General features: G+C 39.5%; 1 protein-coding gene across 2 annotated transcripts in view; it reads right to left on the bottom strand.

Annotated features, from left to right (window-relative positions):
• Window positions 1–919: 919 nt before the first annotated feature.
• ZPBP (zona pellucida binding protein) overlaps window positions 920–13,617 on the bottom strand; it is a 93,584-nt gene continuing 80,886 nt past the window's right edge. The window contains exons 7-9 of one of the 2 annotated variants that reach the window (XM_081343634.1): window positions 4,613–4,790; window positions 2,941–3,077; window positions 920–1,073 (exon numbers count right to left, since the gene is read on the bottom strand). In XM_081343634.1, the coding sequence (XP_081199760.1) occupies window positions 966–1,073; window positions 2,941–3,077; window positions 4,613–4,790 (423 nt within the window). In that variant the 3' untranslated portion in view covers window positions 920–965. The remainder of the gene's footprint in view (window positions 1,074–2,940; window positions 3,078–4,612; window positions 4,791–13,617) is intronic. The other variant, XM_081343633.1, reaches the window with a different exon arrangement.

The following is a 13,617-nucleotide window of genomic DNA, read 5'->3' as shown; positions in this document are numbered from 1 at the left end:
AATTGGGATCGTTATTTTTTCAAACATTTTAAACTGGTTTATTTCTATAATGCTTTGTTCTCTCATTGAATGTTAATCTTCCCATGAAAATACCACTTGTAATCCCAACTCCTTAACTTTCTTGCCTAAATAACTTAACTGATAACTGAATAAGAGCTCAGTGGTTTTTCTTATCAGATATACTCTGAACCTCCAAATATCCAAAAGAACACGAAAAGCATTTTTAAAAGAATGGAATGGTGAATTAAGTTTTCCATTTATGTCAGATAGAAGGGAGGTGGTATCTATTATAGTTGTAATGTAAACAAAATTAATAGAAACCTTGCTTAATAGAGCAATTCTAAGTATTGTATTTTTGCTTTTAGTGTTATTTACTATTTTTTTTACTGAATAGCAAAATGCATCTTAAATGAAGAAAAAATCCATTTTTTCTCATACAAGATTGAAGTGTTGAATCAGCAAGTATCAGGATCTAACATTCTTTGCATACCATAAGACTATGAAACTGAAGATGATATATTATGTTGTCATGTTTCCTATCTATGGTGTTGAATTTTCTAAAACCAAAGATACTTGAAAGGTTCCCCGCTTGAAATTTAAACATAATTGCATCTTCAGAAATATAAAATTGCCAGGGGAATGCAACTATTTTTAAAGAATGAAATAGAGTAACTGAGATGGAAGGGACTTTAGTCCATCCCCCAGCTCAAGCAGGAAACCTTATACCATTTTGGACAAATGGTTGTTCAATCGCTTCTTAAAACCATCAGTAGTGGAGCACCCACAACTACCGAGGGCAAGCCATTCTACTAATTAATCACAGGAAATTTCTCCTTATTCTCTTCTGCCACATATCATTCCTCATATAAATGTAATCTCGTAATATAAATTACTTTTTTGAAAAATCCTTTTATTTGGATTATAGAGATGAAAGTACAGGAAAGTCACTAAACATAGCGAAAGGATTATGCCGAGAGTCTAGTAACAATGTTTGGCTCCATATGCCAGACTTCTGTTGCATTGAAGACAATGAGTTCCTTCATGAGGATTGAATGATCCTGGACTGCAAACCACTATAACAAAAGAAAGGAAAACAAAACAAACAAAAATAATCATGTCATCAAATATATTGCAATTTGCAATAGAATGAAAATTTCAGATTCAAATCCAGTTAATTGCTTCAAGATTTATTTCCTAAATTTGGGGTTCACACTCACAAAAATGTTTTAAGAAAAAATAAGGAAATAGTAAGCATAAGCAGAAGTAAATGTAAAATGTGTAAGACAGCCATCATAGGTGCAAGAAACTTTGAGACGACTCCATCAGTTATCTGCAACACATTGTATACAGCTAACATCTCTGCTCCATCCCATCATATTCTGAGATTTATCTTCAACTATATTGTGAATAATTACAGGTACAGAACATCTGGTATTGTTTTTCTTGGGGCTTTGTATTGTATGAAAACTCATACATATTTCACAACTACTGTGTTTCCCCAAAATAAGACCCAGTCTTATAATTTTTTTGGATCCAAAAGAAGCATTAGGTCAGGAGATGTCTTATTTTTTCCACTGTCTTGCCTCACAGCGGCAGCACCAACAGCCATGTCCAGCAGGAGCCCACGTGGCTGCCATTGGCCCACTTTTTCTGTGGCTGCTCACTGCTGCTTGCACACATCACCCTTAGCCTCACTATTGCCAATAGAGGCCTTTAGGAAAGGCCTCTGCAGTGGAGAATGGAGCCCCAGGTTAATGCGTGCGTTGCCTCTGGGCTCCATTTCGCCATCAGAGACCTTCAGGAAGGGCCTGTGCAGCCAAGATTGGAGGCCTGGGTTTCCTGAAGGCCTCTGCTGTTGAAACGGAGGCTGGGAGGGTGATGCACACATCAACCCAGGGCTCCATTCTTGGCTGCAGAGGCATTTCCTAAAGGCTTCTGCCAGTGAAATGGAGCCTGGGGGGGGGGGTGATGTACATGAGTGGCCACAGAAGTGAGCTGATGGTGGCCATGAGGGCTCCTGCTGGATGGGGCTGTTGATGCCGCCATGTGGCGAGTGTCGGGCATGGTAGGGATGGCTGCAGGGCCCCCAAAGTAACTGGGTACGGAGCGCATGGAGCAGCTCCACCCCCTCTCCCACTACGAACAACCAGACTGGGTGGGCAAGTGGCCAACTGTGCAGGCTCTTAACTAAGGCTTACTTTGGGGGTAGGGCTTATATTAGGCACAGGTGTAAAAATCAAGCCAAAGTTTATTTTTGGGGAAACACAGTAGTACCAAAATAAAATATAAATCTTGTAATGTTATGTACCTACTATTTATCATTATGGTTGGCTTAGTTTGTTATGTAGGTATGCTTCCAACAATTCTTATGAACAAAACTATTGAAACTCAGTCCTTGAGTGATTTCTCCTGCAATTTAATGTCAAAGAACTTTAGAAAATATTTGCTTCTAAGAGTAGGGTCTTCTTGAGTCCAAATAGCCCTCAATTTACAATCATTCATTTAGCGACCATTTGAAGTTACAACAGCATTGGAAAGTGACTTACAACTGATCCTTGCACTTATGACCATCACAGCATCCACAGAGACACATGATCAAAATTAGGGCCTTTGAAACCAGAATGTATTTACTATGGTTGTAGCATCCTGGGTCACGAGATTACCATTTGCAACCTTCCCAGTCTGGAATGGGACAATTAGCTATAACCACATTGCCTCAGCCACTTCACTGCAGCCCCCCCCAGCTGCCCCCAACACATTGCCATGGCTACCCAGCTTCCAGTGCACCACCACAGGCTCCACACCCTGGGTGTCCCTTCACCACTGGCCTTCTCCTGCTCCTCATCCTGTCCCCCGCTGCCCTGCATTGGGTGATTCACTGTAGAACAAATCTCCCTGGCCACTCTTCCATGTGGGACACTTAGCCATGGTATAACTCACCAAACACTGGTGTGGGGAGACCAGGAGGCTGCTTCCTCCCCCCATGTGCCATTGGCCACTGGTGGAAGGATGCACCAGCTGGCCCCCTTGCCCAGATTCGGCCCTGCATTCCATTTGTAGATTTCTTTGGTCATATCCTCAAATGGTAAGGAGGACAAAAATAAGAGAATGAAAATAAAATATCTATCTCTAACCAATTAATTCAGAATTTAGCTTACTTCTCACCCAGGATAGTATCTTACTCAAGTCCAAAGCCTTTATCTACCTTTGGGCAGTATGTTGTTAATCATCATCATCATCATAACCCCCTGCTTTCAAAGTTTTCATAGATTGTAAAATTCTCAGCTTTGACTTAATCTCACAATCACCTCCCACAACATTTTCCCCTTGCAGAGGGGTCACTACCTGAAAGAGGAGGGGGATCGGGGGAAGCACCTTCCCACTTGGCTAATGCAGCAGCTGAAAAGCTGCAGCTGACACACTCTTCTTTGTCTCCTCTTTCTCTTCCTTGCTGGCTTCAGCCTCTGCCTTGCTGCTGCCTTGCAATAGTGGGGAGCCAGGTACAAGGAAGCCAGGAGCAAGCAAGGACCAGCGGAAGGAATTTAGGCCCTTTTCCAAAATTAAGTTTAAAAAAAGGATAAAATGAGTCATGCATCTGTAAGATGAGTGGCTATATAAATCTGAGAAATACATCATATAAATTTAGCAACAGGCTGGAGCAGCAGAGAGAGAATGAATTGTCCATTGTATCTACAATAACTATATTGGTGGTTCAGTGGTAGAATTCTAGCCTGCCATGCCGCAGGACTGCATTCGATTTGTGGTCAATGCAACAGATCTTTTGTAGTTCTAGGGTTTCACTTTGCTAGAAAAATATATTTAGCCAAAGTAAATCGCTGCATGTTTTCTAGAAAAAAGTTATATTTAACCATAAAAATAGATTTTACTTGCCTAGCTGCCTTTTCTCCCTAGAGTTGGACCCACAGAGACCATTTAATTAAAAGAAATATGTACAATAAACAGTAAAAATATTCATTGTACAAGTGAATAAATTAAAGTAGCCAGAAAGGAAGAACTAAAGGAAGGCAGCAAAAGCAGCAGCAGCACTCTTGTTGGCTGGGAACTGAGCCCAGGCTTCCAAGTGGCAGGTGAAAATTCTACTACTGAACCACCAAGCTGGCTCTTGGGAAGAGCTGGATGGCTGCTTTGATGGAATAAAAAAGGCATTGTTGGCCAAGCTAGAAAGCTGAAGTGCAATAATGATTTAAAATATTCTCTTCATGCATTTGCTCTATATGAGAGTTTCTACCTGCTCTCTGCACATGTTTTAAATGCTTAGAAGGATAGCTTTCTTTACATAAATTCAAAAACCCCATGCCTCTGAGCAAGTGCAGAAAATGCCTTGTCCATCCGCTTGGCAGATCGTGCTATGTGGTTCTGCATCACTGCCTTTGGGATTCAAAGCTGCCTCACCCAGCACTCATGCATCTAACACACACATGCAATCTCCCCTGCTCCTTAGCCCAACTTTTGTGAACCAAACTGAACAGTAGAACAAGGGGGAGGGTGTAACATGGGACATGTGAATGCTAAATAGTTAACTAGATAATTCCTCTAAAATATCTAGTAATCTGTATTTATAATTCTGAAAATTGTTATGTTTCCAACCTACCACAACAATTAGGGCAATCTGGATGTAGTAGAGAATTAATTCCATAACCTGGAAAACAGCGATTAATCCACACCATTTGCAGAGTGCCTTCAATGTAGTATATTTCAGGTAGTGGTGCTGTTCTTTTTCCAAGAACTTCAACTTGTTGGCTAAAGAATTTCTCTATTAGGTCTTTTGCCTGAAGTAAAAAGAAATTACTTTCTTGATAAAGATAAAAATCAGCATTTTTTTTACTTGCTTCTTTTCTTACTTGTATAAAAAATACAAACTGTATCAATAACATTAAGTGTTTATCCTTGGCTAATGTATTTATTGCAATATACAATGAATAAATACTCTTATACATGAGAGAATGTCTTTGTGACATGCTGGTTCAGAGCACTAAAAACTAAATTTCAAGAAAAAAGATTGAAGGAGTTATGTTTGTTCACCCTTGAGTAAAGATGACTAATGTGTGTGGAGGGGAGAGAGAAAAACACTTTTCAAACACTTGAAAGGATATCAGAGAAATTTGTCCTTTCTCATCCTAGAATGCAGGTTGTATAATACTGAATATGTTGCAGGATATTTGAAATACAGAGTATTAGAAATCTTACAATGATTAGCTGTTTGGATTAAATGGCCTTAGTGGCCCATTCAAACTTCTTGATTCTCTTACAGGACTCTGGGTATCAAGATAGTAAATAGTTATGATGGTTGAGAGAGATATCTTAATCTTAGCTCCAATTATCAAATCTGATAGATCAAGTTTCTTAGTTTGGCCTGGTATTCAAATAGCTACAGACTTAGGCAAAAGTGAGGATAATTAAATACATCTCTCCAATGAGAGGATGCTGTCAAATCTCTCCCAATTTCTCCTTCAATTTCTTTTCTTTCAGAGGGTAGATACATTTTTTTTTCTAAGAACTAAATGGAAAAAGTATACTTTTGTTTTTGCTTTAGTTTTTTCCCCCCCTTCTGGTCTCCAAAAAAGATTATCTCCTAAAGTATCTAGAGCAGTGGCCCCCAACCTTTTGAGCACCAGAAACAGGCTCCATGGAGAGAGTTTTTTCCATTGACTGGAGGGGACACGGTTTTGCAAGCTGCCTGCATCCCAGATGGGGCTCCGCTTGTTTGTGTGACCCGATTTCTGGCATGCCATGACCAGGACTGAAGGTTGTGGACCCCTGGTCTAGAAGGAGAAGTGGAAGATTATTTATAGAATCATAGGACTGGAAAAGAGTTTGGAGATCTTCCAGTCCAACACTGTACTCAAGGCAGAATTCGTTATACCATCTTCGATGAATGGATGTCCAATTTTTCTTAAAAGCATCCAATGATGGAGCACCCAAAATTATGGGATGCAAGCTGTTCCTTTGGTTAATTGCTCTCACTGTCAGGAAATTTCTCTCTTTAATGAGCTGCCACCCATTGCTTGTTGTCCTGCCCTCAGATGGTCTGGAGAATAAACTGATCAACTTCTTCTTTCAAATACTGGAAGACAGCTATCATGTCACCCCAATTGTCAGATCTGCCAGCTTCAGCACTTCAGACCGCACTTCTGCTGACATCAAAGGACAGGAGGGAGGGGGGCTATGAAATGTGGATTAGAACAAGCGTAAGAAGGGAAGAAAGGAGATAGGAGGGAGGGGGAAATTGACAGGGGTAAGAATAATCAGGTGCCTATATTAGTTTGCTCCAAACTTCAAGGACAACCGGCCTGAGAATGAGCGAATGAACTGCCCACCATAAAACAGTGCACAAAACATCCAAATGACTTGCTATTGGACATTGGTCACTGGCTCAAGGAGGTTGAACTAAGAGGAAAGGAGAAATCTATTGCTTTCTGCAGGAATTCTTCAGATCCCACCTTACTTGCCTTGCAATCATTGTACTCTAGTAAAAGTACCTATTACTTCAATCAAATGGAGTCTATGGGGCTTCTGGGTGGCAAGGCTCCGTTGATGGCGGCCGTTTCGGCCGTCAGCCCCGCTGCTTTCCGTAGAGCTGCTAAAAACAGCGACGATCAGCTGTTTGGCGGCTCAGAAACCCGCTCCTCGGGAAAAGAGGAGGGGGTGAGCAGTTAGGCAGGGGTAGAGCTCCCCTAGATCACCAGAGTTTTAACTCTGGTGGTTGAAGGGTGTGAGCCCCCCCGAAGCCTGAGTTTGCTCCGGACTCTGGGACGCCTTCGCTCCAAGGCTTTGGAGCAGAGCAGGACGCTGCAACCATCCCTGCCATCGATAGTCAATCGTGGATTACTTGGATGCAGGCAGAGCTGTGCAGGAGAATGCTGTAATAGCAAGTATTTGAACTTTAACTCAGAGTATTTTGTGGAAAAAGTTGCAAGTGCTGCGGAAAGTGAAAGTGCGCAACAGAAGTAACAGTGTTAAAATGGCTTCCAAACCAAGTAAAGTTCCTAGAAGTGCTGGTGCTTCGCCAGTTCAACAGTCTTCATTACAGGCTTTGATGCCTCCTCCTGCAGCACCCGCACCAGCTTTAACAATAAAAGATTTGCAGGATGCTTTAAAAATACAATCCCAACAAATAGCTGAACCTATTGAGGAGAAGAATACTGAAATAAGAGCAGACATTTTGGTTGCATTTCAAGGGCTGGCAGTGTGTACTGAGCGTCTGGATGACTGCATGGAAGAATTTAGTCAAAATAACATGAGATTAGATGCTAAAATGCTGGATGCTGAAAATGTGATGGAAAAGATTGATGATGATGTAGTCATGCTACAATACCGTGATATGGAATTTGCTGTGAGAATCAGAGGTTTGAAAGAAGATCCTAAGGAAAATTTGAAAGAAATAGTGGCACAGGCTCTTGAACAAGTTTTGGAGCGTTCAGCAGAAGATATTATGGGGGATATAGATAAAATATTTCATGTTAATTCTTGGATTGCAAGACAAAGGAAGTTACCTAGAGATGTGGTGGTTTACTTTACAAAGAGAGCAATCAGAAATGAGGTTATTCAAGCCTTCTATAATAATAGATGTACAGTAGCTGAGCAAGAAGTTTTAATTCTGAAAGAGATCCCTCCAAGAATTTTAAGGAAAAGAAAAGAATTTGCTTTCTTGGCAGAAAAATTAAGGAAACGGGAGATCCAGTTTAGATGGGAGATTCCAGTAGGTATGGTGGTGATGCATGCAGGCATGAAATATCGTCTTAACACAGTTTTGCAGGCACAAGATTTTTATACCAATATTTTGAAGGCAGGATCTCCGCCATCTTCAGAATTTAAAAGGAGGAATGGTGAAGGAGAGCGTCAGTCACGAATGGAGAGCATACAAGGAGCTGAAGGAGTTATTCAGCAGAAAGAAAGAGAATCCCAGCAAACTACAGGAGTGGACCAGATTCCGGTACCAATTGAAGAGGTTAGAGAACAAAGAGTGACACGGGCTGCAACCAGACGAATGAGACAAGAACAAGAACAACAGAAAGCTATAATTACATCTCAGAAACCTACTTATAGTGAAGCAGTGGGAGGAGCGAAACCGAAGAGAGTGCAGGTGATTTTGGATGAGGTGCTCCAAAAGCTTCAGGTCGCAAAAGATGGCGACAAAGCTTCTAACTTGGAATGTTAACGGATTAAATTCGCCGAATAAGAGAAGGAAAGTATTTCAATACCTAAAACAATTTAAAAATGATGTTATTTGCTTACAGGAAACACATATTCGAGCAGCTGATCAAAAGTATTTGATAAATTTTAGGCTGGGCACACAGTTTATTGCCTCTGCTCCTGATAAGAAAAATGGAGTTGTTATTTATGTTAAGAACACTTTAACAGCTAGTTTAATTGAAACAGATAAACAAGGTAAAATGAGGACCCAGATTGTTGGGGGCAATTAAGCTGACTTTGTAATAATGCCACTTGGGGTGTGTGTGAAAGCCCTAATAAGTAGGCATATACATAGAATGAAGGCTACTGCTAAGCTTGTAAACTGCCCTGAGTCTTCGGAGAAGGGCGGGATATAAATGGAATAAAAAAAGGAAGATATGTTATAACTGAACTATTACTAGAAGGAAAGAAAATACTTTTGGTTGGATTATATGCTCCTAATCAACAACAGAGAATTTTATAAATTATTACACAGCAAGATCATCCAGTGGGATTACAAATCTTGTATTTTTATGGGAGATTGGAATGGAGTTTTGGATGTACAAATGGACAAAAAAGGCCTTTTTAGAAGTACACCGAGTCATGCTAGATTGCCTAAATCTTTTTTTGAGATGAAGGACGACTTGGAATTGAGAGATGTTTGGAGAGAAAGACACTTGCAAGAAAAAGACTTTACTTTTTTCTCCGATAGGCATCAATCTTTATCCAGGATTGATTTTGTACTAATTACTAATGATTTTTTTTCTAGGATTAAGAAGATTAAGATATGTCCAAGAACTATATCAGATCATAGTCCAGTATGGTTGGAAATAGAAAAAGATAATGGAGATAGATGGTCTTGGCGACTAAATGAAAATTTGTTTAGATAGCAAGAAAATGTGGAAGAGTGTAAAAAACAGATGAAAGAATTTTTTAATATGAATATGCATAAGGGTACTTCTATTGAGATGGTTTGGGATGCAAGTAAAGCTTATATGAGAGGAGTGTTAATATATATGAATAATAAATACAGACGTAAACTTTAACATAGGCGAAAAGAATTAGAGGAGGAAATTAAGAGAAAAGAGAAGGCTTTAATTTTGAATCCATCTGATGGGAAAATTAAAGTAATTACTTTACTAAGAGGCCAGTTTGATATGTTGATGGCAGATCAAGTGGCAACCAACTTACGGTATGCTAAACATAATACCTTTTGCAATGCTAATAAGCCGGGTAGGTGGTTAGCTTACTTGTTAAGGAAGAAACAAAGGTCACATAACATAGATAGAATAGAGCACAAGGGTAAAGTGGTGTATCAGCAGAATTTTATTAAAAGGGCTTTTGTTGATTTTTACTCTAAGTTGTATGTTAGAGACAAGATTCAAGATGTAGATATAGATAGATATCTGCAAGAAGTTAACATTCCTGTTCTTACACAAGAACAAAGGGAAGGGATGAATCAATTGATAAATGATGAAGAAATTATTCTAGCAATTAAGCAATTAAAGGTGGGTAAAGTACCAGGAACAGACGGTTTGACTGCCGTCTATCATAAAGATTTACAGTCAGAAATGGTGGAACCTTTAAGAGAATTGTTTAGGACAATTCAATTGGGAGGAGAAGTGCCTCCATCGTGGAAAACAGCTTTTATTTTGCTGATTCCAAAGGAAGATCAAGATGCTACCCAAGCCAAAAACTATAGGCCAATATCGCTTTTTAATACTGATTACAAGATATTTGCAAAAATTTTAGCAAATAGATGAAGGTAATGCAGCTAATGATTCATAGTGACCAAACTGGATTTATAAATGGTAGACAAATGAAGAATAATGTGAGACATATTGTAGACGTATTGGAATTTTTGGATAGAAATAACCAGGTTTCTGCAGCGCTGATCTTTTTGGATGCTGAAAAAGCTTTTGATCAATTGGATTGCCAATTTTTATTTAAGGCATTGGAGAAAATGGAGTTTGGGGAACATTTTTTACAATCTATTAGAGCAATATATCAGAAGCAAACAGCTCAAATAATAGTTAATGGTAGTTTGACAGAAATATGTAATATTGAAAAGGGTACAAGACAGGGGTGTCCGTTGTCACCTCTGCTGTTTGTTTTAACATTGGAAATATTATTGATTAAAATACGAGACTCAAATAAAATTAAGGGAATTCAAATAAGAGATCAAGATTATAGATTGAGAGCGTTTGTGGATGACCTGGTTATTACAGTAAGTCAACCGACTTAGTTGTAGAGTTGATGGAGATAATAACGCTATATGGGAAAGTTTCTGGATTTAAGATAAATACGCAAAAAACTAAAATATTGTCTAAAAATATGACTATAGAACAAAAGGCTGTTTTAGAAGAGTTAACAGGATTTGAAATAGTTAAAAAGACTAAATATTTGGGGGTTTATCTCTCAGCTTCAAATGTGAAATTATATAAAAATAATTATGAATTGTTATGGTTAAAAATACAAAAAGAGATAGATGATTGAAAAAAATTACAATTATCTTTATTGGGAAGAATTGCAGCAGTAAAAATGAACATTTTGCCAAAATTTTTATTTTTGTTTCAAATACCTATACTCAAAAAGGATTTAAATTTGGAGGAATGGCAGAAAAGTATTAATAAATTTGTTTGGGCAGGGAAAAAGCCACAAGTCAAATTTAAGATAATGCAAGATACACGGGAAAGAGGTGGTCTTAAAATGCCTAATCTTAATTATATTATGAGGCTGCTGCTTTATCATAAATAAGTGATTGGTTTAATTTAACACAAGGGAGATTATTAAATCTTGAGGGTTATGATCTGTTATTTGGTTGGCTTGCATATTTATTGTATGATAAGAAGGTGGATAATGTATTTAAGATACATATATTAAGGTATGCTCTGTTGCGAGTATGGAAAAAATATAGACATAAGTTAAATTACAAGATACCAATTTGCGCAATACCTAAACATGCAATAGAAAATATAAATGTTGGATTTAAACATGATGAGACTACATATAAAGAAATTTTAAGGATAGAAAGGAATGTATGGCAATTAAAGCCATATAATATTTTAAAAGAAGAAAAGATTGTGCAAACTTGGTTTCAGTATGGGCAGTTACAAGCAAGATGGAAAGAAGATCAGAAAGTTGGTATCTTGATATCTGATGGAAATTTGGTAAAACAAATTAGAGATCAAGGTCAAGCACATATAAGAAGGATATATAATGCACTGATAGAAATTGACTCAGAAACGGAAGTTGTTACAGATTGTATGATAAAGTGGGCCCAGAACTTTCAGGAGGTTATAACAATGGATACTTGGGAAACGATTTGGGTTAGAAACGTAAAATTTACACAGGCCCAAAATTTAAGAGAGAATTTTTATAAAATGTTTTATAGGCGGCACTTAGACCCTAAAAAACTAGCAAGTATGTATCTGAACTGTCAGCCTAAATGTTGGAGGTGTGGTTGTGAGGATGCAACGTATTATCACACATGGTGGACTTGTAAAAAAGTTAAAGCTTTTTGGATTAAAATTTGGTGGAATATGCAAAAGATATTTAAGAAAAAGATAAGGTTTTCTCCGCAGTTGTTTTTGTTGGGTATTATTACAGATTTTACTGTTATAGATACTAAATTGATGTTGAATTTAATTACGGCAGCAAGACTTTTAGTAGCCCAATATTGGAAGAAGGAGGAACTGCCTACTATAGAAGAGTGGACTTTGAAAGTTTCTAACTTGGCGGAAATGGCAAAGATTTCAGCATACTTGAAAGAACAATCGCAACAGAGATATATTGTGGAATGGAGAAGATGGATCGAATATATTCAGAATAAATACGGGACTAAAAAGTTTCATTTAGCATTTGAGTAAGTAGTGGTTTTATACAATGTATTATTAGTTATTAGTTATTTGTTAGTAATATAGTTATGTTTACGGAGAGTTAAAGCGCGATAGAATTTAATGTTTTATTTTTGTTGTTAGCATATTTTAGCTTAGGTTTGTAAGTTTATACCCTGTATTCAGCTCTGGGAAGTTGGGGAGGGGGGAGGGTTGGGAGGAGGGGAGGGAGGTTTTTTTTCTCTATTTAAAAAATGTATTGTAAAACTTTTCAATTAAAAAAAACATCAAATGGAGTCTATGGTCATTCTTTCCTAGAGTTAGATTTGGGACAGTTTTGACATTAGGCAGGATCTACAAAATTGGTCAAGCTGGAGACACCTTTTACCATGGAGATCGTGCACACAATGTTAACTCACGACAGCGAACAGGAGGAGGGAGAAGACTGGGCTGAAGCAGCAGCCAAATCCCAGAGTGAAGATCATGCTGAGTGGCTTGTGGAACTCGAAGCCTGTGACAAGCAGCCGAAGCCCAGGTGGTCCCTAGGTACCTGGAAGGAAAAAGATTGGGAGTAGAAGCCTTCTGGGATCCACTTCAGGGATCCACAAAGGGGAAGTTGTGGAAGCTGCCGCAAAGAACCCACTGCTATGAGGAAGAGTTCATAGCACCTGACAAGCCTGAGCCCAAAGATGTGCTATTTGAACAGGCACTCAATTTCCTTAGAGGAGCATTTGGCAACTTCAAGGCCATGGCCCAGATGGGGCTCCTTGCCAGTCACTGCCACATGGATGATGGAATAGCTGCAATCCCCCGTGGCCACACTTCCTCCAGTGGCTACAGCCAAAGCCCCACCATCTTAACCACAGATTGCCCCAGCGCCAATGGCTCAGCAGACTCAAGCCCAGTGGGTTCCTGCACCAAGGAGAAGGAGCAGAACCCCCTGCCCTGGGGGTAAAGTTTGGTGGCGATCCAAAGCAGTTGGCCTTCTTCCTGATGCAAATGTACCTGCAGGAGTATGGGGAAGACCTGCCCACCAAAGGAACAAAAGTGTAGTGTGTTACCCTTGCCCTAGAAGGAGCCGCTCCAGAGATGCGCATCTTCAGTCAGTTCATGATGGCCCTTTGTAAGACATTGGAAGACCCCCTTGCAGGCCAGAATTTGCATGAACACCATTAACCAAGGGCGAATATCTGTGGCTGCCTACACCCAAGAATTTTGCACCCAGCCTGCAAGCTGACTGACTGGCTGCAGGACATGCTAATCTAGAGTTTCCAGGACAGCTGAATGATGATGTATACAAAGCCTGCCTCTCCTGAGGAGCCCCTCGCACGCTACATGCATGGTATGTCCTCACTGAGGAGATAAGAGATTAATTTAGCTAGATCCTGAACCCGTGCCAGCCACGGATGGAGAACATCCCTCACCATCGAAAGTGAGACCTAGAAGCTGCAAGCAAAGCTCCCATCAATGCTCCACTGATTGCTTCAAGTGTCGAAAGGAGAGGAACTGAGCTACTGACTGCTGCGTGTCAGTCCAGAAGCTCATGATGGGTCCTGCCAAGAAGCAAGGGAAACCGGCGACAGGAACC

This window comes from Vipera berus, assembly GCF_964194415.1.
Source record: "Vipera berus genome assembly, chromosome: Z".
In the NCBI taxonomy this organism is placed as follows: domain Eukaryota; kingdom Metazoa; phylum Chordata; class Lepidosauria; order Squamata; family Viperidae; genus Vipera; species Vipera berus.
Note: the sequence above shows the minus strand (reverse complement) of the source record. Positions and strands in the feature narration are given on the sequence as shown.